This window comes from Conger conger, chromosome 14 (assembly GCF_963514075.1).
Source record: "Conger conger chromosome 14, fConCon1.1, whole genome shotgun sequence".
NCBI lineage: Eukaryota > Metazoa > Chordata > Actinopteri > Anguilliformes > Congridae > Conger > Conger conger.
This window is the reverse complement of record NC_083773.1, coordinates 22,540,779-22,564,057: the sequence shown is the minus strand read 5'-3', so window position 1 is coordinate 22,564,057 and position 23,279 is coordinate 22,540,779. Positions and strand designations below refer to the sequence as shown.

Sequence of the window (23,279 nt, the reverse complement as noted above, 5' to 3'; positions counted from 1 at the left end):
AGCAGTTTTGGTTAGTTTGTGTAGTCACCCAAGTTTACCAAACTGAGCCCTGCATTATGTAATGAAGCCCAAATGAATGGATCCTTTAAGCAGTAAGAGCAAGTGAAGATCCTGTTTGTGTGTGTGTGTGTGTGTGTGTGTGTGTGTGTGTGTGTGGATAGATAGATGGATAGATTCATAGGCACAGTTAACTGCAGCATTCCAACATTCCTGCGATGCCATTTCCAGATGACGATGGCACATCTGACACACATGTTGAAATGATCATTCAAATAACTCTTTATTTACCCCTTTCTCCTCCATCATGTGGGGAGATACAGTAAAAAGGAGGCTCAGACACAGTATGGAAGAGGTAAGTACAGGTACATTGCCCATGTCAGCTACCAAATGCTTGAGGGCCCAACCATGGGGACAAAATATCCACTTCAAAACATACCTCTCCAGCCCAATGATTTAAAACTACAAACTAATAGCAGCATGGACCAGTCACAACTTAACCCCCCCAAATGTAGATATACAAAAATTGCATTAAAAAATACATTTACTCTTGAAAGCAGCATATTTACAAAAGCAGCCCTATCTACAGCATTGGCCTAGTTCCTCACCCCCATTAACCCAATCCATTTTAGGGTTTCTTTGCCTTTTCTGCCTTTCTCTTTTCCTGATACTCAGCAATCTTCTTCTGGAAAACCCCTAAACAGGAACAAAAAGACAATGCACCAGGCTAATTAATGAACAGCCAGGGGTTATGCAAATCAGACTGTCTGTAGTAGGATCCATTGTTTTACCTGAATAGAGATTTTTAGGCCTCATATTAGAAAAGCACCAAATAAGATGAGTGAAAGCTACGTCAAAGTTTACCTTACAAATTAACCCCTTACCTATACGGAAAGGCTGGGGAAGAATCTGGTTGTTTAAAAAGGAGGATCATGATTTCTATTTTTACAGCAGTACCCTAGGGTGGATGCCTTTTAACTGCTTAAAAATGCTGTCTGGTTAGTCTGCACTGTCAACACACATCACGCCAGTCATGCCAAATATGAGAATTAGTCCTGAACAGTCAGATGGAGACAGAGAAGGAGAAGCAGGAAGTGAGAGGAACACAGGAATTGGATACGAGAAAAGGCCCACGTGCAAGGACAGGGCTCTACAGTGCTTCCATTTCCTGAAAACGTCTGTGTGAACTCATAATTTTGGAGCACATCTAATTGGATTACATTCATGCAGGGGTGTTAAAACTCCAGTCCTGGAGGGCCACAGTGACTTCAGGTATTGGTGGATTCCTTTCAATCTTAAGGTCTTGAGAACAAGGTGTATGGACTCCTTAACTAATCAGACTTAAAGACTTAAATGAATCACTCGTACTGAAACACACCAGAAACTGTGGCCCTCCAGGAATGCAGTTAGACACCCCCGCATTACTGTATTCCTAATTTTTTCTTATAAATGCATGTGCTCCTTGGATGAAATGTTAGCGTAAAGTGGTAAAGGACATTGCTGCCTTCAGCCAGAGCATCCAGGCTGAACTCTGACCTTCCTTCAAGACCGGCTGCTGCTCCAATTCCTGGATGAAGAGATCGAACATCTGCGTCTGCATGAACTTCTTGACAAACTGGCGGGTGGCTTTCGGCTCCACGGCCTTGGAGAAGCTCTTCTTCTGAAAGACGCCTTGCTGGCCACGGCGCTCGCGCTTCATGTGGGAGGTGAAGTGGCCCACCGTCTTGATGAAGAAGGGCAGGAACGCTTCGGACACCACCTTCTTCAGCTCCTCTGGAGCTGAGCAAATCACAGGAGGGGTTTAGTCACTAAAGCAGGAGTCCCAACTGCAGGAACCCCCGTCCAGTATGGAGCAAAATCCTTGGCTGCTCTTTGAACTGGCCTAGATTTTTCCAACCACCCATGATAAAATGCCCCTATGAACATCTGTGCACACATACACCATGAATTATAAAAGCAGGCTGCAAACATTGATTTTGCTTCTTTTTGCTCCAGAGCAAAGATTCACTTTCATTTCATTGTGTCTTATTTTGCATATTTCATTGGTCACCTATGAGGATTGCACAGGTGAGGGTCATGGGAAAACCTAAGGCACAAACACACCTTACTGTGGCAAATGCTGCCACAAAAAATCTACTCACTTGAATTCTCTTTCCTAGCACTTAAAGCCAGCAGGATTTCTTCTTCTAGTTTCCGCGGCAGGATGGTATTCTCATCCCCCATCTGTATAATAGAAAGGTATAAAAAATGGTTATTACATTCTCAAATGACCCCCAATTGGCCCCCCGTATTGAGGCCAATTCCTGCCATCTCCTGTTCTGCGAAATACAACCCTGTTACATAATGGTATTGGGTATGGAAAATAGACGCAGACAATCTGAAAAATCCTATTTTAATTTAAGAGGAAGGTGTACCGATACCTCTACACTTCTTGGTTTCCTTCATAATTGAGAATTTTACTTTTATTCAAAGATTTGCAATAATGTATAGTGACATAAAGGTGTGATGGCACTTACACTGGTAATGAAGGTGTTCTCAGCTCCTTCTGTTAAATCCACAATGAGCAGCTAATGGGGAGAAGGGGAGAGCATGAGGACTAATGCACTCCCACTGAATTCTACACAGTTCCGAGGGGTGTTTTACAAAGCAGGACTACAGAGTTAGCTGGACAGTGAGTGAAACCCGGAACACCTCTTTTTACTTCAGTCCATGTTCCAGATTTGGGAGCGTTCCGGGTTTTACTCACTGCAGTTATGAAGCCAACTCTGTAACCCTGCTTCATGAAACAGGGCCCTGGAGTTGGAATGGCCATAAAAAATAAAATAAAACTTAAATATAAAATAAAGCGGCCCAGAAAATGACTTTTTGAAACAGAAGCCTACAACTATGGTCTCCATGACAAAGGTAAACTTACACAAATACTCATGTTCCATTTTGAGAGATTGCAAGGTCTTCATTACATGCACTGACAAAGCAGAGCTGTGCATGGGCAGGTATTCTGGAGAACCATCGGATTACATCATACATCAGTTCCGTCTAACCTGGAGTTCCTCAACAGGGTATTAGCACTGTAATCAGAAACTGACCCTCTAATGACTAATCTTCACTCACTGAAGTAGACAGGTTTAATAAACACACGTACATCAGTGTGGTCCGTGACACAGTCCAGCATGTGCTTCTGCACCCCCAGCAAATAGGGAGTGGGAGCCATGACGACATCAATCAGGATCTCTGGAACGATGGAGATGAAGGTGTGTTGCCAGGTGAAGGGGTAGAGGAGGGCGGTCACTGCATGAATCACCTGAGACAGGGTGCTGGGGGTCCAAGAAAGTGTACACTCAATTCCAAAACGACTGTATTATTACTCTTAAATAGTATTAGCACTAGAGCGGTTATTTTTATTGGTTGCCATCATATTATATTTGTATGTGCTGAAGGAATTGAACAGAAAATGGGGGCAGGATCAGGACTGATGCGTGGGCATGTTGTTAGGGATACCTGAGCTCTTCAGCGACGAAAATGATGCGTCTCTCCAGGACGGTGGCAGCGAACACCTGCAGCACCTCCGCGTCACTCAGGCAGTGGAACAGCGTGTGGAAGTTCACGTGCTCCAGCCACGAGTCCAGAGGCCGGGTCAGGCTGATGATCTGAATCCGGAAGGGGAGCCGGGTCAGAACCTCACCAACATCCGCCCACCACCCCAGCACACGTGGGGTTAATGGAGACTGCTCATGTATGCTCAAGTTCAGATTGGCCAATGTGATTTTAAGATGCATGAGAAGGAATAGATAGTAATGCTCAATCCCTTTCAATTAAAGGACCCATATTGTGGAAAATGACATTTCCCTTGCTATACACATTCCCCAAATAAATCCACACAATCTCTATGAAGAAAATGTGCATTTAGGACTTTTTTGAGCCGTTTGGACTTGGACAGCAATACGCTCGTTTGCGTCAGAGAGAGCGTGTGTGCTGTATCTCTGACCTCACCTCCGTGCCGGACTCGGGGATGAAGCTCTTGATCTTGACCGTGTCACCTGGAGCGGGGAAGGGTGCCTCACGCAGGCTCTGCATGAAAGGGTATATCATCGCCATGGCGATTTGTCGCCGCTTTTCCACTTCGTCGAAGATCTGCAACGGAATATATTATCTTTAACAGATTCACAGATGTGTCATTCTGTGATGATTTGGTGTTTTTTTGGGGGGTTTTTTAACCAACCTATTAACATAACCCTTCAAGGGGTTCTCACAGAGAAGCAATAGACATGTTGAACACCCTTTGGCTTGGATGGAGATCTTGCTTTTTATAACAGTCATTGTGTGAACCATCCACCCCCTGCATGTGTTAGGTTTCTATTCTATTTCTACATGGCTTCTATTGTTTATCTGTATATTGTTTTGTGGGTAGCCTGTGGTTGTAGTTTGCCAACATGGCTAATTTAGCACATTATAACTAATGCACATTGTGTAATCCACCCAGTGGGAGCTGGGCACCTGATACTATTGGCCATTTAAGCGGGAGTTGCCATTGCCTCCTGTTTGACTTTGATGAAGACATGGCGGTTGTCAAAATGTTAGTCTTGTTTACAGGTTGTTTGAAGTAAAGTTCAATAGCCATGAACTAGACAGATTCCTTCATCTCAATTAGCATACCATTTTCTGTTGTCATCAGGGCAGCCCTGAGGGTCAAAGACAAGCCACTGAATATCCGAGCATGTAATGACACCACCTATATGGTTTCTCACACAGCAGTGCAATCGATACAGTCATAATTACAGCCTGGAATTGGATAGACAGCAACCATCCTGTCCATTTCAAACACTAAGCACATTCACTACACAAAGCTGTCAGTATGAAAATGCTTCCTTAATACCAGAAGCAAACTGCTTAACAATGTATGCAGAAACCACTCAACCACCAGTTATTCTATCATTTGTTATTCATGGTAAATCCATCATGACAGTGGTGTTAGTTCATTAGTTGAAACATGAGTGGAGCCCCCTCCCACTCCCTCCAAATGACATCATTCTGCACGTGGTGTGTGGTAATCAGGAAGTTATTACACTTAAAGCTCTGCCAAACAGGTTTGCCTCCAACAAATATAGTGTTATTCTTCAGCAATGGAGTAGTGAGTGTTCAGGGAAGAGCTGTGAATCTCTCTCCAAGACTGTTAATGCTTGGGGAGGCCGGTTAGTGATCACCAGGAGAAACAGACAGAGACTGAACTGTCGCACACCAGGAAAGCCAACTGTGGGTTCAGTGGAGAAAACAGATACTCCAGTCAACTATGAGAGACAACCGTTTATGTACTGTTGGTGCGTAAAGCATGCTGAGCTGTGACACTAAAACCCATAGATGTTAGAACAGAATATACTGTTAATCACACAACTATGATTAATAATGCTGTAATAATATTTCACAAATGCAGATATTATGTTTTTTAATTTATTTAACATTGATTGTATTTCAAATATAGTAGCCTCCCTCCAAGCAAAGTAAAAGATTAAATGTTCTCTATGATGTGGCATAAACCTGCCTAGCTTTCACTTTTGCCTTGATTTTGTTTCCATGGAAGTAGCACTTAATCATGTCACTTCCTAATGTCAAGGTAACAATACTGGAAGGTTCAGCCAAAACCAAGCCATATCAGTCGACACGGACTACATGCACAGATATGAATGACATGCTTGATTGGCTGAAATTCTCCCCTGAGATGAGCTCTCACTGGAAAACCCAGGGAAATGAGAGCACACATTCCAGTAAAACGGGTTCACCAAGTCATCAGTCTAATGAGTTAAAGGTCAGCTCAGTGTTGTTTTTTTAAACCATCAGCTCCCGTTTCTCAGCAGACTCAGCAGTGCCATATGCCGAGTGTGCCCAAAGGAAACTTCCACCCACGTTTGTCTGAAGAAAACCGGCCTCTTCTTCAGAATAGAGCACAGAATACCCTGGCCCCTCAAATTGAGGAAGCTCAATTTGAAATGAGAAGATTTGGCCAAGGCTACACAGTTCCAATGCACCACTCTACATAAAGCAGCAAATATTTCACTCATAACCCATCCTCAATGATACAATTTTGTAATTAGATATTGTGTATACAATATTGTAATTGGTTACAACCATAGTCACCGGGGAGGTTTGTGTGGTACTGGCATTTTGGGCATGGTTGGCAGGTCAGGATACTAGTTCTGTGCGTGAGAACAGTTGTCCGGATTAATTTTCTAATGCCTAACATCCTTCTTCATTTCTTCTTCTTCTTCATTTCATCCTTCTTCTTTCCTGGGGAACCTGCCCCTCTCCCCCGAGCTCATGGACCACTCCAACCAGACCCCCACTCTGAGCTCATGGACTGCTCCAACCAGACCCCCCGCTCTGAGCTCAAGGACCGCTCGAACCAGACCCCCACTCTGAGCTCATGGACCGCTCCGACCAGACCCCCCGCTCTGAGCTCATGGACCGCTCCAACCAGACCCCCGCCTTGAGCTCATGGACTGCTCCAACCAGACCCCCGCCTTGAGCTCATGGACTGCTCCAACCAGACCCCCGCCCTGAGCTCATGGACCACTCCAACCAGACCCCCGCCCTGAGCTCATGGACCGCTCCAACCAGAGCCCCGCCAAATTTAAAACTTTGGTGCTCGCATACCAGGCAGTTAAGGGATCAGCCCCTGTATATATTCAATCCCTTATCAAGACCTATACACCAACAAGACCCCTCCATTCTGCCACTTTGTGCCGTCTGGCCCCTCTTAATAGTAAATATCTGCTAAATATTACCCATTAGTGTTAGTTCTGTTTTTAAAAGCTCCCAGTATTTCCCCATGATTCAGACGGCAAGGCCCTGCAGGTTCTGAAATATGACTATTCATGAAGAATGGTGCTTGTAGCTCAGAATGAAGTTTACATAGAAGATCCATGCACCCTACCTTACACACAAGCACAATGGCAAGTATTTGGAGTAAATGTACTACGCTACCATTTGCAAGAATGCCCTGCCATACAAATTACACCACTGCATTACACCATTGTAAAGGAGAGTAAATGGTGAGGTAAATGATAAATTGGTCAAATGTTAAATCTCCCATTTAAAGTAAATGCAATAGAAAAGAATGTGTATAGAAAAGAATAACTCCTGTCATCCAGTAAAAAAAAAAAACACCAATTGAATGGGCGGGCTTTATTCCAGTACCTTTGAGAAGAGGCCGAAGCAGGCCACTCGGCTGATGATGCAGTAGGCCTCCGGGGGGCGTGCTCCCTTGCCGTGGGGCTGGAGGAAGGGACAACGTATCCACACAACGTATTACGTATTACAACACGTGTACATCCTATCAATCAACTGCTTCTATCCTCAAATATCTCCTTACCTGCCCTACCCAGAAATGCAAAGTAAAATTACTATTAAAGGTACAATAGGTAAGATTTTTCTTTTAATAGGTTACAAGACCATTGTAAATCCCTTCCCATCACTGAAAAAGGCTTACCTGTGTCCTTAAATTCAGGGTTTCAAAATATACTGTTGATGGACCGTCATTTTGTACCAAAACAGTACGATAATTAACAACCAAAACAGTTGTACAATAATTCACAGAGAAGGGGGAGGGATAAACAATGTTGTGGTTTGAGGGCGTTTGTTGCTGCGATTCCTCTCAAGTCCCAAATTACCTTTTGTACCTTTAACTATTTTCTAGCCCTCTGCTTGTGTTTTGTGGATGAGGATAAAATACAGCATCACCATTATGACTACCACAGCATTAATAACGATTCAACATTGATCAGCTTCCCTCAATGCTTAGTTAAAATACAGTTAATTATTTTCATATTCGGTTTCTGAAATTGAGACCTGTTCTGACTGCCTTGCTGCAAACCATTTTTTGAAATAAAATTTATTTTCCTTTATTATGACCTCAATTTCAGTAAAGTTCAGGACTGTATAGGATTACCAGCAGCCTCCTGCAGTAGCCATTTCTCCTGCTGCCATCGACCTCCGTCAAAACGAAAGAGAAGGTCTCACTGCAGGAGAGGATGCAGAAACCATTACCAACTACAGGGACAAACAGAAGCTGAGGAGCAGGAAGAAGGAGGGGAATGCAACTTTCAGAAAGCACAGCCTCCTCCAATGATACCTAACAACGCCTGTGTGTCTAAAGCTGGGCATTGTCTTGCTCTTACATTACAGTTATACATTATTTCAGAATGACCACACTGTGTGTGTGTGTGCATGTCTCAAATACAGGTCAGAAACCAAAAACCCCCAGGAAACACCCATGTAAATGATGCGGTTTGGATCACGTGTTCAGGGGCTAGGTCACAACACAGGAAAAGCTTCTGAACAATCTGATCCCCTGCAATGCTTTCCTTGGTTTTTGGGTCAGAGTTCTGCACATAAAAGCCTTTGTTAAAAAAATTTTTAGAAGGAGATCATAAAGAAACACACTTGCAGGAAAGCTAAAGTATGAGTGCATGTCTCATTCACAGAAGCACGATAAGCTTATTGTACTGTTCGTAAATCTGTAATACTGAAGAGATGGACCGGATGTATGCAAGAAAGTGACAGGAAGGCTTAATTAACACAGCTGTCTGGAACACATCTACGGTTCCCACAAAATGTTCAAAGAACACTTGCTTTAGTTGCCCTTCAATAGTCCAAAAAGGTACATTTGCATTGAGTTGCATTAGCCCCTGTCCGATTGGCTCCGAGATGCTTGTTACAAGACATTTATGGAACCACCCAGACACCATCTGCACAATCCCCAGTACAAAAACTCACAATATCATCTCTGTATTCATATTATTTAAACCTACATTGCCACAGTAGTCATGATGTGAAGGCTTGGCGACACTGTATGACAGAGTGTGTGTGAATGGGGAAGAGATGTAAGAGAGAGTGTGAGAGTGAGCAAAACAATCATAAATTAGTCTACTTCCTGGTTCCAGAAAGGACTTCCTGTTCAACAACACAAAACTATGCACAGCATTTTTTAGCTCAAGCAAAACTGCATGTCCAGCACAAGTTAAGCTGAAGTACAGCTTGATTGTACCAAGTCTAATACACCATACCTACACTTTGGATTAAAAGCTCCCCTTGCTTTCCTGTTAAAGCGGGTAATAAATTGGATTGGAGTAAATGCAGCTCTCTGCGTTACCTGCGGTAGTCTGTCATGGGGGTCCAGTTGATCCCCTCGGGGAAGCAGAACAGAGTGATGGCTTTTAAGGTCGTCTCTTCTTCCTGCTTCTGGAATTTCACCCTCCCATCATGCTGAAGAGAAAACCGCCAGTCATCTCAAAGCCACACCCCCCACTGCCATTCCCATCAGCATCCCCACCCAGTTGCCCCTCCCATCCAACCCCATCCCAATAGCCATGTCAGTCACTCTCAAACTCCGCCTACCCTCTGCACTGCCAAAGCCTCACTAACACCCAATCCAATGACCTGTGAGAAGGTGATCAAAGGTGTAACACAAGCACTAATGGTCCCCATTCACCAGACATGTACAGAGCATGCCAGTCAGAGAATGCTGCACTTTGCCCATATATTGCAGCAATGTGATGGGTAGTAAATATGATTTGGCATTCCAAATTGAGATCATTTTTAGATAAGGAGCAAATTGCACTGTAATTACAGAAGACCACAAGTGTGAGTCTGCAATACAAGGTGGGCAGACGCAGGGCTGTGGTCACGCTCTTTGACCCCTTCCTGTCCTGTCCCTCAGACAGGGACATTGGTGTGGACTGACCTTGGGGAACTGGTATGTGATCTGAGGCTCATAGCCCCCTTCGGCCTTCCTCTTGAGGCTGACCACCACCAGGTACTCAAAGAAGAACTGCTCGCTGGCATGGCATGGCTCCTGCCCACAGGTCCCGGCCGGGGACGCAGCAGGGGCTGGGGCCGCATGCTGGGACGGGGTGGGGTCCTTAGCACCTCCTGCAGATAGAACATTACGTAAGATCATGAGGAGAACAGGACATTCAGCCCAACCATGCCTGCCATTACCCCACCTCTAAAGCAGGGGTCATCATATCTGGCGCTCAAATCCAAATCCAGCTCTAATTTTCTCCTAGGCAACCATTACTGCCACGGATAGTCCAGACTGGCTTCCCAGGTAAAAGGAGGGCAGTTCCCAGCCCATGAGAACCCTGATTTGAGTATCCCTGCTCTAAAGGGTACCGTTTACCTACAAACTAGATGGTATCCAGCACCATATCAATCATGGTCTTGAAAACCCCCGCAGTGTCTGCCTCTACTACCTGACCTGGCAAGTTACTCCACATAGCTGCTGAGGTGAGTCGAGCTCCACAGACAGACTGCCTCTGCACAGGGACGGATGGACACACAATCTTTACACATAGACACACTCAGTCTCAAAGCACAGAGCCACAGTGATATGCAGACATCCCTAAAAGGTTCCCGGAGGATTACAGACTGGCTGAGACTGCACAGGCCTCTCTGTTAAACACTGAGCCGACTGGTGTAGGCTCTACTGGTACCAGTCTCAGCCTTCAGAGCTTAGTGCTAGAGTTCCTGTATAAACCCCACGTATACATACAGAATACAGTACATGTACAGGAAGTACCAACTGCTTCTCCCCTGTGCCTACAATCGAATTAGTTCTCCCACAGTCAGAAACAATTACAATCCTACAACATCCTGTTTCTAAAGTGGTTTGATTGTGGGCCACGTTTATGGCATGATATAAATGTTGAGTTTACAGCGATGAGCTCATTTAACTTGGGGCAGTTGACCAATGATGTTCAGATATGTTCTGCTGTGGTGGCAATGTGAGTGACAGGGTGAGCTACCTGACCAAAATTCACTTACTCACTCAGAACAGGCTGATCAAGCTCCGTAGTACAGGTGCGGCATCAACACAGGCGAGTGAACGAGGCGCACACAAATGGGGGAACTCCCATCCCATACACTCATCGCACAGACCAGATGCATATCATACTCACCCATCTACATGAGTTCATTCTCTGGGCAATGCACTGCAGCTGAGTCATGATAATACCATTCATTAAATTCCTGGCCATGTTTTAGCATTGCATGTTTTTTTTTTAAACTGCTTATCCACTTGATGCCTATACTGTAATTCTAGTTGTTTTTTTGGCTGCTATTGCCACTTCTTTGGTACATATTTAAGGAATATTATTGCATTGCAATGCATATCCCTTAGAATGAGAGATCATACCAAGGAATACATATGACTATTTTACTAGCACATCATGAGAAGCAGTAATAATTCATGTTCATTTAATGGTGACATTTACATAAGCCAAGGTCAGGTGAGGATTACAGGGGACTGACTTTTTTGATGTAGACAGATTACACATCAACTGCTGAAATGCAGCAGTACCAAATTCACAATTGTTTTAATTTAGCTAGGTTAGCTGTGATTATAAAGCCTACAAAGAATCAGCATTCAGTGGTTTAAGTAAAACCACTGTGCAACATGGATTGAGGGAAACTGCAAACTCACTGGAGAGTTTCTCCTGAAAATTGTTCCACATGCTGCTCAGGGTATTCATCCGACCGTGGTCAACTTCCTCATCCCCGATGGTGCCTAAAGGTTTGAGAGAGGGGGTGATGAGTGAACAAGAGGGTTGGAACAATGGAGAGAGTTAGGGGAGAAAAGGCACACCGATGGAGAGACAGGGGATGGAGTGATGAAGAGGGAATGAGAAGGGAGGAAACAGGATGTATTATGAACAGTGTGAGGAGGAGGTATGTGTGGATGTGTGGATTTCATGCAGGGGTAACAGAAGGAAAAGAGAGAGGGAGAATGAATAAATGAGAGAGCATGACTTAGGCGTGAAAACAGAGGAAAGAGTGAAACGCACCTCTAAGCTCAGCCATCTTTCCTGTGGGTTAGTAGGATTGCACTGGCTCTGGAGAGGAGTGGGACTAAGAACCAGGGAGAAGAGAGCAAAGGAACTGAAGCCACAGCAACAGAGCTGACAGAGCCTGGAGGAAAGGAGGCTCAGGTGACAGGGAGGAGGATCAGTGAAAGATTCCTCAGAAAAACTCACCATGTTCCTGGCCTGCTGGAGGCCTCGCCTTGCCGTTGGCATCTGCGATGGCCTCTGGCACCTTCTCACCTGGCCAAGGTAGAGGAAACACAGCGCAAAGGGGTCAGCACTAGAACAGGCCCAGGGCCATGACCTCAAATTAGTAAAATCCTGACCGTGCCAGTCGAGCAGCCCAGTTCACACCTGTGCACGTTCTTACTACACTATCTATTCACACACTCTCCAATCCTCTCCAGCAAGCATGTATGACATGGGTCATCCACTTCACATAATGATTTGGTATACAAGCAGACACAGTAATGCCATTATCATTAGTGATTTCAAACACAGCATCACCTAAAAGATGCCTTATTGGTCTCTTTTTTATGATGGTTGTTCTTTTAGTTTGAATAAATGGGTGAATTTTATATTTGAAGCATTTCACATTCCATTTTACAGACTTCCGGAGTAGGTTATTTCCGTCCAGTGCTACATGGAAAAAGCGCTCAGGTTGTTCTTTTCAGAGACAAGGAGCTTCTCAAAGTTGCTAAACAGGGTTTTTCATTGGCTGATACACTGTGCGATGTAACCATTCTGTGGCATCCCACCAATCATCGTCAATGTCAGACCTTCGCTTGTCTCCCGGTGTGCGGAACTCCGTGTAGGTCTGAATAGAGAAAGACACACCCAGCTCAGTGACAGGCCCCCCTCCACATGACTGCAGTGTTTGTGTCGCACAGCTGGTAACACCAGATTGGCCTGTTTTTTTTCCTTGAGCAGTCAGCTGGTCCATACTGACAAATGCTTGGTGTGAAAATCTATTTGAATGTGCACACCTTTGAACTTTCCTTGTACCATTTTTAAACTTCAAACTTTTTTCTTAAATCAACATTTTCAAAAGATTCCTGGGTGGAGTGGACTACAATTTGAGTTTTGCATATAAGAGTGCCGATATAAGTGAAAATATTCCACTCATGAAGAAAACGAGTGAAGAGAGTAAAAGGTTACATTTTTAAAAGGTTTCCCTGTACTGTGGCAATATAACATATATACTTTGAAGTCTGGTTGTGCTGCATTTCAGAATAACTACACTACATTCATTACCAATTCATTGGAAGACCAATGAATGCAAACAAGATGCAAACTTGATTTTCTAGTCTATCTGTAAACTAAGAGAGATTAAGTTATGTAGCAGACAGGCTAATCTCTATAACAAAATAAGCACAGTGATTTAATTTGTGGTTTAAATACTGTGCTGAACATTACATTACCCTGCTCTGTGTATTTAACATAGGCGTACATTTCCTAGGTTCAGCCATGGGCATGGAACACATTCCTTTCAGGGAACACACCAGAGAAACATCCCTGGGCTAAAGTCGCAAAAGCTCACAGTTGCAAAAGCTCACTAACTCAGCATAACCCACAGACCTGGAAAATCAGTTATGGTATGAACACGGAGACAAGCAACTGAATGGGACATGTATTCCAGTTAACTGCTTTATTTCTACATGCTGTCGTTATTTTGGGCCAAACACACTGACCAGCAATCAGCCATTAAATCAGCCCCACTGAACAGTCTCTCACTAGACTGGGTTTTCATCCACCATCCCATTACATACATGCTGCTGCTATTCTGGCTGGATCAGCCACACTTTGGCCCCTATTGTTCACCACCCACACATCCAAGAAATGATGTCCTCTCAGTTTTACACCTACATTTCTGCAGCATAACAGAAGGTTTATGAGAATGACATAAGCATGAGACAGACCATGCATCATCTTGCGGGGGCTCTTATTTTCATTCTAATTATACACTCACTGGCCGATGACACTGTACAGATGCAAAAATGCACTTTCATTCAGTTCCTTGGGCAAAAAAAAGGCCATGCTAACACTTTAATGTGTAGGTTCGCAAATATGGGATTAGACTGTCCTTAACTGAACATTCTAATGGCCATGTCACTACTGACAACTGGAACTCAAGAACACTGGTAATGGAGTTCTAGAACATGGACTTAAATTTTTATTTTTTTCTTTCTTTACAAAAATGTACTCTTCAAACTGTCTGCCTAAACTGTCAATTGTACAGGTTCTACCCAGTAACGTCAGCGCTCCGTTATTACCCACTGTCTCTGCTTCCCAGAGGCTCCTCCTTGTTAGTACAGTAACTGCCTGTAATTGGCATAGCTATTTGCTGCTGTCCGGGTTCTGTACAGTAATGTTCAGTCTTGTCCAGTCAAGGCAGAGAAAAAAGAAAGCATGCTTTACAAAAATTGTTTGCATGGAATTAGTCTGCACCGCTGCCACAAACTGAAGTCATATAGGATGCAGCCAAGCCAGTGATCTCACACCAGAGTAGTCAAAATCTCAGAAACTACTGCCAAATGCCCATTAACCATTTCTTTTTATTTCATTTATTAAGATATATATCCCTGTTTGCATTCCTAAATTCCGTTTTACAATGTGTTTTATTGACAGTCCTTTTAGAGGAATTACGAATAGCACAAGAACACAGCGAGGAAAACTGGCCACGTTGCCCAATTCGTATGTATGTCTGCTGTACACAGAGCATCCAGCATTCTGTGCCAAGCTTGACCTTGAACACTCAAAGCACTGTTCAGGGAGGCACTGCTTTGGAAAGCCCTGGTAAGCTCTTCCATGTGTTAACTGTGGGAGAAATGGCATTCTGATTTCAGAGTTAAATCTACCTTTCAATGCGTTACACATATATCCAGTTGTTCTGCGGACTGCACAGTTCAAAATAGCTTCTGTAATACAATTTATTAGGTCCTCCCTTCAAAAATATCCATTTCCCCACCCCATTTTCTGGGGTAAAACGATAGCGTCTCTTTGTTCTCAAAAGCGCTTAAAATGTATTAGGATGTTACTGTCCGGTCGCGGACGAGATGCTAAACCAACCCTAGTCCGCACCTTAACCTATTGAGCAATCTAACATGCTGGACAGAACCTTAACCTAATGACGACTCAAGAAATATCGTTTGGAATGTTACGGCTGACTCAAAGGGGTCGCAAACAGTGCCTTTCATCTGGAGTCAATGACCAGAAACACGAAACAGACATTCTAGTCTCATGCCATATCCACATACAAGTCCATACAAATTTTTATGAGACTAGAAAATGTTCAAGCATTGTCCCTCAGAACAGAGCTTCACAGTTTACAATTTAAGAGCAACACTGAAATTATTTAATAACCAGCAAGGGTTATTCAGTAAAGGGGTTTCAGTAAACCAATAGCATAGGCACCGAGTCTGGACACATTAATACACTAAAACGTGTACTAGCAGTTGGCCAAGTCAACAAAAATGCTGCCGTGTTGTATATTTTAAAATTATCCAACGTTAATTTGAAGTAACAAGCACAAAAAATATAATATTGACTATTTAACATATATAATTTCAGCAAATTTCTAGTTCCTCGAACAAAAACTTTGGCATCTTGAATGGGTGCAAATGGTAGCCTACATAAACCAACTAACATACGTTTATATATAATAGAAAATAGTGACACTTACTCCTCGTTGCCTCTTTCAGAAAGTTGGTCAATTTGCCTAGTCGTCCACTAACTCCTTTCGTCTTCTCTTCGTTCATATCTCACTGTATCCACTGTTTACAAGTCCGAGTCACCGCGCTGTGTGAGGATTAATTCGATTTCCTTAAACCGCTAAACGAAATACCATAAAGCTGAACTTTCCATAGCCTATTCCACGTATGTGCGGGGGAAAACCATCGGAAAACCAGGAGGCTACTTCTTGGAGCAAGGAAAAAAACACTGAAACTTTCGTTATCGTTTTCGAAATGTTAAGTGCTCTAGCAGCAATATAGGATACTGGATATTGTCTGCTGAGTGTCCATTGAATCTCAAGCGAACCAAACTAATCAGCATGCGTACACCAGGAGGGGCGGACCTGCTACCTGTGTCAGGTAGTCATTGCTGTCCGCGTCGCTAAAGAAGACGGCACAGCTCCTTTGTAAATATGTCAGTCACGCAAGCATAGTTGCGTGACTGATACATTTGTTATGTGACGTATTTTTTTATCCATGATTATGCGTTAGCAAAGTTGGATTTCACCTGTTTTTAATTGTATGCTTGCAGAATAAATATCACAAAGGGTGCTTAATATTATGTCGGGTAGTGGTCCTCACTTCTGGTCAGGGAGAGCCACATGGTGTGCTAGTTTTTGTTGTTACTCAGCCCTTAATTGATCAAGTAAAGCAGTGAATTACTCAGTTAACTCACCTCACCTGGTTTCTTGGGTCTGAATTGGTTGCGGCACACACTGTGGCCCTCCAGGACCAGGAGTGAGTACCACATGAAGACTTTAGCACAGTGGTCTCAAATCCGTTGCCACGGAGGGCCGTGTGTATGTAGGTTTTCATTCCAACCAATTAATCTTCCTTAATTGATTCCAGAATCCTCAAATTTTGTGCGTGGATGTTAGAGGACGTAGCCACTGTAATGGTAGGATGGAATCTCTGCTCTTACTATAGAATGCTTGGAGCTTATTGCACAGTGTGACAGTAATGAAGGACAATGGAGGTGAGACAATGGAGACAAAGACAATAGAGGTGACTTTTTGATGTCCTGGCCATTCTTTCAGCCAGTTGTATTTTGACAAAACCAGATTTAAATACAATTTAAATTAATAAATGCTCTCTTTCTGTTACTGTAGTCAAAGATCAGATCTAACTTACTTTTCCAGAAGTCTGCTCTCACTGAGGAGAATAACTTGGTCCTTCTTTGTCCAGGTCTAAGCTTTCCATCTTCACCTGAAGTTCTGCCTGAACAAAACAAACAAACAAATGGTGATGCAGACATGTAAAAAAAAAAAAATGTTTTTTGTGTAATCGGTAATATCCATCCATCCATCCATTATCCGAACCTGCTTATCCTGATCAGGGTCGCAGGGGGGCTGGAGCCTATCCCAGCATACATTGGGCGAAAGGCAGGAATGCACCCTGGACAGGTCGCCAGTCTATCGCAGGGCACACACACCATTCACTCACACACTCATACCTACGGGCAATTTAGACTCTCCAATCAATCTAACGTGCATGTCTTTGGACTGTGGGTGGAAACCCACGCAGACACGGGGAGAACATGCAAACTCCGCACAGAGAGGCCCCGGCCGACGGGGATTCGAACCCAGGACCTCCTTGCTGTGAGGCGGCAGTGCTACCCACTGCACCATCCGTGCCACCACTGTAATCGGTAATATGTTACTAATCTCCAGGCTCCTAATTCATCATATTTAATGAGGAAGGTTAATATCTGAAAAGGATGAATGAGCGCTAAAGCTAATTCTTGTTTAATTAATTTGTTCTTGTCTGTGCTCTATGTGATCAGCTGGTTATGTGTTCCAGTGGGATTAGTTCTGTGATATGGTGACATACGTCGTATCCGTCATCTCCTGATGGAGAAAGCCACCCAGCTCCTAGTCCAGGTGCTTGTCATTTCCCGCCTGGATTACTGAAACTCCCTCTTAGCCGGTCTCCCAGCTTGTGCCATCAAGCCCCTCCAGCTGGTCCAGAATGCTGCAGCCCGCCTGATCAGCAGTCAGCCCAGGTCGGCTCATGTCACCCCACTCCTCATTGGCCTCCACTGGCTTCCTATTGCCGCCCGCATCCACTTCAAGGCCCTAGTGCTGGCATTTCAGGTTGTTAAGGGGACTGCCCCACCTTACATACAATCCTTCATCACTCCCTTCTCCCCAGCAAGACCACTCTGGTCTGCCAGCTCTGGTCGCCTTATGGTTCCCTCACAACAAGCACCTGGTGGTCAAGCTGCACGTTCAGGCCTGTTTTCCGTTCTGGCTCCTCAGTGGTGGAATGACTTGCCTACCACTGTCAGGACAGCAGAATCCCTCCCCCTATTTCGACGCAGACTAAAAACACACCATTTCAAACTGTACCTTAGTCTTCCCTCCTGATTCCCCCCCTTTCTGATATCCCTCTTGTCTAACCCAAAAATAATAATAATAATAATAATAATAATTAATAATAATTAATAATTAATTTGCTCTTATGATGACTGTATAAGGACAGCCCTTCATGTGTATTTTACTATTTTACTATGTGATGCTTTAACTTGTGGCAGAACCTATGCACTTAAGTCACTTTGGATTAAAAGTGTCTGCCATATGACTAAAATGAAAATGTAAATGTAGTGTTGGAGATTGCAAAAAGATGGAAATGCATAAATGTATGAGTGTGTTATAATTAAAATTTAAAAATGTTGTAACATTGCTGACTAAAGGTCAGGGGTGCTTTCCCGAAGCGTTCTTAACGCTACGTCGTTCGTAAGTTGTATCTTAAGCTCTACCTTAACGTTTCATCGTGTTTCCCGAAACGTTCTTAGCTAAGTATACCTTCTGTACGTCGTACCTTCGTAAGGTTGGTCTAGACCACTCTTAGCTATACCTTAGCGATGTTGTCAGCTCACGCCGCTAGTGGCCACCACTGTTACGACCGCAAGCCTTTGATGTTAATTTATTCGACGCCACGTTTGCTGTGAAGCTGTGGTACCGCTTATTTCTTTGTTTCTTTCCGCCATATCTTATGTAAAAATAATAATCGATCTTAGAGCGAGTCGATGGGCCTAGTAACGTCGCACGTAGAAGCTGTCCCTTAAGCAACCGCCTAGGTGATAGTTCGGGGAGCACACGTAGAAAAGTAAACAACTTCAGTAAAGTATACCTTAGAGTGTCTTCATAAAGCGCTATGAGACAGTTATCGGGAAACGCACCACAGGTAGACATGCATCCTCATTCTATTCATAATTAATCATCAAGGGTGTGCATCGGTGCAGTTCCTGATTTCCACAAGAATACGGAATACTCACTTATGTGTAAAGAAGAGAAGCTCCATGTACTTCTCCTGGGTGTGCTCTGCTGATTTTTATGTGCCATATTCTGTGTTCTAGAAAAAAAAAAACTTAAATCCACAAACATATTAAAACCACATCTGTACCCTCATCAGAACCTAGATTAAGACTTGCACCTTCCACCAACATTAACATGGGGCGGATGCATGTACAGCAGACTGGGGTCAAATACCTAATTGTTTTGGATTCAAATACTTTTCTCTGCTCGATTGACTGGTGCAATCGAGCCAAAGAAGAACATCAGGAGGCAGAGTTTGCACTTGTTGAGTATGTATCTGACCCAGGTCTGATTTACAGTACATTGAATTGCATCAGCTGTTGAACTGAGTGTGTTTGGTTCTCTCTGTCATATTGTAATGTTGTAGGGTAGTCAGGTAACTGCAGGAAGAGACATTAGTTTACACAGTACCAGCATGCATTACACTTCTATGTAACCTCCATTTGGATGCAGCTGGCTGGATCCTGAAGCTTATCTACAGTCCTGATAATGCTATTTTGAACACAAGGTAACCATGTGATTCCCTGACCACAACAGTGAACTGGAAATGTGTGTTTTACAATCAGGCAAATGAGGCAGTCAGGCATACAGTTTGTCATGGGCATGAGAAACCACATTTCCTTTCTCAGAAGTACTGCAATCACTCCAGCTTGAGTGAGATACTGTCACAAATGCAGAATCTTACTCTATCCTAATATTAGCTTAACAGGCACAAGGCTTAACCCCTTCTCCTGTCAATATGGGAGTATGCTACGCTGGGGGCATTTCAGGCCTGTCTAAAATATAGTTGTCATGAAAGAAATTATCAATCAAGTATAAAGGTGAGCCAACCAGTATTTAGTTCTCAATGCTCTATGTCAGTGGTAACCAACCCGATTCCTGGAGATCAACAATCCTGTAGGATTTCACTCCAACCCTAACAAAGCACTCCTCATTCAACAGTGAGTGATCTTGTTGAGTTGCTAATTAGTCAAGGTAGGTGTGCCAAATTATGGTTGAAATAAAAGCCTACAAGATGGTGAATCTCCAGGAACTGGGTTGGTCTTTATTTAATTAGTAGAGCAATGAAAAATCAATTTGAGCAATTACTTCCACACAAAACGTGTGGTTTTTACCCTGTTAGGTACCGATGCTCACTAAATTCTTGTGTTGATTGTATGTTTTTTATTTCTTCCTGTCCACGGCCTTGTCTTGCTTTGGAATAGAATAAAATAAAATAATTGGAATAGACTATTGCTTGAGAAGATTTCTGAGCTGGTATTATCCCACTAAAATGACCTGGGGTGCTTCATTGTTTTCAATCTGCTAATTTATGTATTTCATCAAAACTGTGCCAAGTCCAGGGTCACATGAATTTAAATTGTGTGAAAAAATATGTAGCATTAAAAATGGTTCCCATTATCACCTTGTAATAGTCATCAACTGCCTGATAAAAGCAGTAAAATAGATACAGTATCTATCCTGGTGCAATATGTAGTCGTGGAAAATGTATTGCGCTGAAAAATCTTTTTCCAACTTGGAAATAGATTTAATATGCACCTGAAATCAGATCATAAAATAAATTGATGAATAGTTCTTACATTTGTAGATTAATATTCATATGCAAATCTGAAGTTTACATTTTATATTACAGACACCAATGTCTAAAATTGACTCACTAAACATATGTAGACACATCAAGAGAATCAGGACTTAGTGGGCAGTAAGTCCAACTAAATTTTCCCCCAAAACAACTGCCTGCTTCCCAAGTTCCCAAGCCTGTCAAGGTAGAGCCATTGTGTCTCCAAAGGGCTGAGAGAGCAATCCACTCTCTAGGATCTGGATTTTGTTGATCCTCTATGCAGTACAAATATTAAATATAAAAAAGCATTATACATAAGGCAGCTCTACTGTGCCATGGGGAAGCATATTCTCTGTGTTGGCTGATATATGTGTGGACTGAAGAGACAAACAGCCTCCTGTCCCTCTGTATGTAATCTATGCAGTGACCATTCCTTCCATCACAGAAAAAATAGCACTTTTCCTCAGGGAAAGACAAGAAAATTAAGAACACCGAGAGAATAGACAGCTTGAAATGTAGAAAATTATCCATTTTATAATGTGGTTTTTGGGACATGTGTGGCTCACTGGACAGTTGGTAAATTTGCACATATCTCTGGGAGTCTGCTGTTTGTTGTCAGTGTATTAACTTGTCTTGTAGTAACTACAGAGGTGGTTTAATCCTGTAGCCTAGTGGTTAAGGTACATAACTGGGACCTGGAAGGTTGGCAGTTCACTCCCGGGTGTAGCCATGATAAGATCTGCACAGCTGTTGAGCAAGGCCCTTAACCCCACATTTCTCCTTAGTCTAATCGACTGTAAATCGCTTTGGATAAAAGCATCAGTTAAATAGTATGTAATGTAATAAATAAGGTAAAAGCCATTGAGAATGGTTCCATTGCACTAAAATTGGGCCAGAGTGTTTTATTGCCATTCCACATCACATGATTTTAGTTCTGCCAAACAGAAAGCAAGCAAAACCAGAGGGTCATACCATGTCCTTATTTCCTGCTTAGTTCTGACAGTGGAAAATCCCCTAGTTGAGTGTTTGTATATGTGTCCGGGGATACCCTGTGACTTGACTCAGCCAAATGACCCTCTCCGGGGGAGAACTACTCAGAATAATTATTAATGGGTTATTTTTAGAAAGGGACTGCTGTGGGAACTCTGGGCCTATGTAATGTTAGAGTAGGAGTCATGTTCGCTCTCTTCTTCTTAACCTGGGTGATGAAGTTTTTAAGTATCCTTCTGAATTGAAGGTTTTCAGAAATTAACCCCTGTCCTGAAACAAGCAACTTAATTTCTGGGAGCTTTCCTGTTTAAGAAAGCAGAAGAAACATCTCACTTTTCAGTCGATCAATTTACAGGCTCAAAAGTTCAGCGTTACATTACATTACGAGCATTTAACAGATACTGTTATCCGGAGTGACTTACACAGCTATTTGCAATTTTATATTTTTTACATATTACATTTACTGTCACAGCTGGATATATACGGACATGATGTTAAATGGTAGAATGGCAGTGTCCTACCCTGGAATCAAACCTGGGTGAAACGTCAGTTGGGTTACCTTCAAACTGAAAACCACTGAGGAAATGTATGAAAATTAAGTTACCATTGACAAGCTCAGAAGTGTGGGCAATGAATGATTGTTAAAATTAATTAAAACATTGCTGCCCCACACTGTTACACCAGCAGCTGGGATATGTTGACGTTGCTTACTCACGACTGCACACACTGTCCTTCTATTCTTAAATGTATTACTTCCTCTGAAAGAGACCGCAGAGTCAGTAAAGCAGTAAATGCCACCATTTCTGCACTGTATTCCATATGAAAAACGAGTGAGGTTTGTTCTTTTATAACAGATCCCTTAATGACATTGTTAATGCAAAGTTTCAGATTTCTCTCTCTACAATGTTTGCCATGATAAATTAATAAACACAAGTATGTGGGCCACAATGTGTTTACAGAAATAAGGAATGTGTGCACATTATTTTGTGTTTTATGTGACATCCTGATTTCATGTCTGACCCCGCAACCTCGCCATGAGTTTGTCCTCGGTGTTAGATCCAACAGTGAACATTGAAAGCATGATCAATCTCAAAGTAAGTATGTTTTTGAAAAAAAGTTCTGGTCAATGTCATAGACTATTCTTCAGCGTAATAATAATAATAATAATAATCATTATCATCATCAGCAGCACCATCATCATCATCATCATCATCATATGCAGTAAATCTGCAGTAAAAGTTTGTAGTAGGAACTACATACCTGTATCAAGGAGAAATGATCTCACACAGCCTTTCTTGTTAGCTCACCTGCCTGTCCTGATGCCCCCAGTCACAGATTTTCATTGAGAGGAGTTCTCTGGCCAGATGCTGGACATTGTTCTGCTCCGATTTCCCACAACCTTAGCCCCGCTCTGTTCAGGGTCCCCACAACCTTAATCTGCTCTGTTAAGAGTCCCCACCACCTTAATCTGCTCTGTTCCGAGGTGCCTCTTCTCTCATCTCTTGCTGTCAGGAACACCTTCAGGTCTTTTGTTTGAGGAACTGGAAAGTGAAAGTAGGGTAGCAGAAGTGGACGTTACACCTCTGCGTGTGAAAGAAGGAATGTCTCCTTTCCTGGTTTCAAGTGGCATGCAGCCTGCTTGACTGACAGCGTACTTCCGTTATGTCTCCTCACCACACCACTTCATGCCTCTACACAGTCATAAGATGCAGTGCTGCACATACAGTGGTCACCTCACCCAGAACAATCGGTGTCTACTGCTTTCAACTGCCAGTCTCATCGAATGTCACTCATGCAGTGCACACTAATCCAATTTAATAACTTCCCCTGA

At 43.1% G+C, this 23,279-nt stretch overlaps 1 protein-coding gene across 5 annotated transcripts; it reads right to left on the bottom strand.

The window, feature by feature from the left end:
- Positions 1–255: 255 nt before the first annotated feature.
- Positions 256–23,063, bottom strand: LOC133109750 (DENN domain-containing protein 2D-like). Of its 5 annotated transcripts, none has more exons than XM_061219313.1 (16): positions 22,709–23,063; positions 18,858–18,934; positions 16,712–16,798; positions 12,021–12,089; positions 11,471–11,554; positions 9,731–9,918; positions 9,140–9,252; positions 7,937–8,006; positions 7,186–7,263; positions 3,988–4,128; positions 3,496–3,644; positions 3,140–3,311; positions 2,514–2,564; positions 2,139–2,220; positions 1,534–1,776; positions 256–693 (listed from the first exon to the last, which is right to left on the bottom strand). In XM_061219313.1, the coding sequence occupies exons 2-16, from the start codon at positions 18,922–18,924 to the stop codon at positions 626–628; spliced, it is 1,662 nt and encodes a 553-aa protein (XP_061075297.1). In that variant the 5' UTR covers positions 18,925–18,934; positions 22,709–23,063; the 3' UTR covers positions 256–625. The 5 variants fall into 5 exon arrangements, with proteins under 5 accessions (XP_061075297.1, XP_061075296.1, XP_061075299.1 ...); XM_061219312.1 differs by having other exon boundaries at positions 22,756–23,063; XM_061219315.1 differs by lacking the exon at positions 22,709–23,063 and adding an exon at positions 16,262–16,470 and having other exon boundaries at positions 18,858–19,544.
- Between the last annotated feature and the right edge of the window lie 216 nt (positions 23,064–23,279).

Coding starts and splice junctions, on each gene's coding strand:
- LOC133109750 (XM_061219311.1), bottom strand. CDS start 18,966: ATGTTTGTGGATTTAAGTTTTTTTTTTTCTAGAACACAGAATATGGCA. Junction 11,555..12,020: donor TCCAGCAGGCCAGGAACATG/GTGAGTTTTTCT, acceptor TCAAACCTTTAG/GCACCATCGGGGATGAGGAA. Junction 8,007..9,139: donor CCCATGACAGACTACCGCAG/GTAACGCAGAGA, acceptor CCTCTCCTGCAG/TGAGACCTTCTCTTTCGTTT.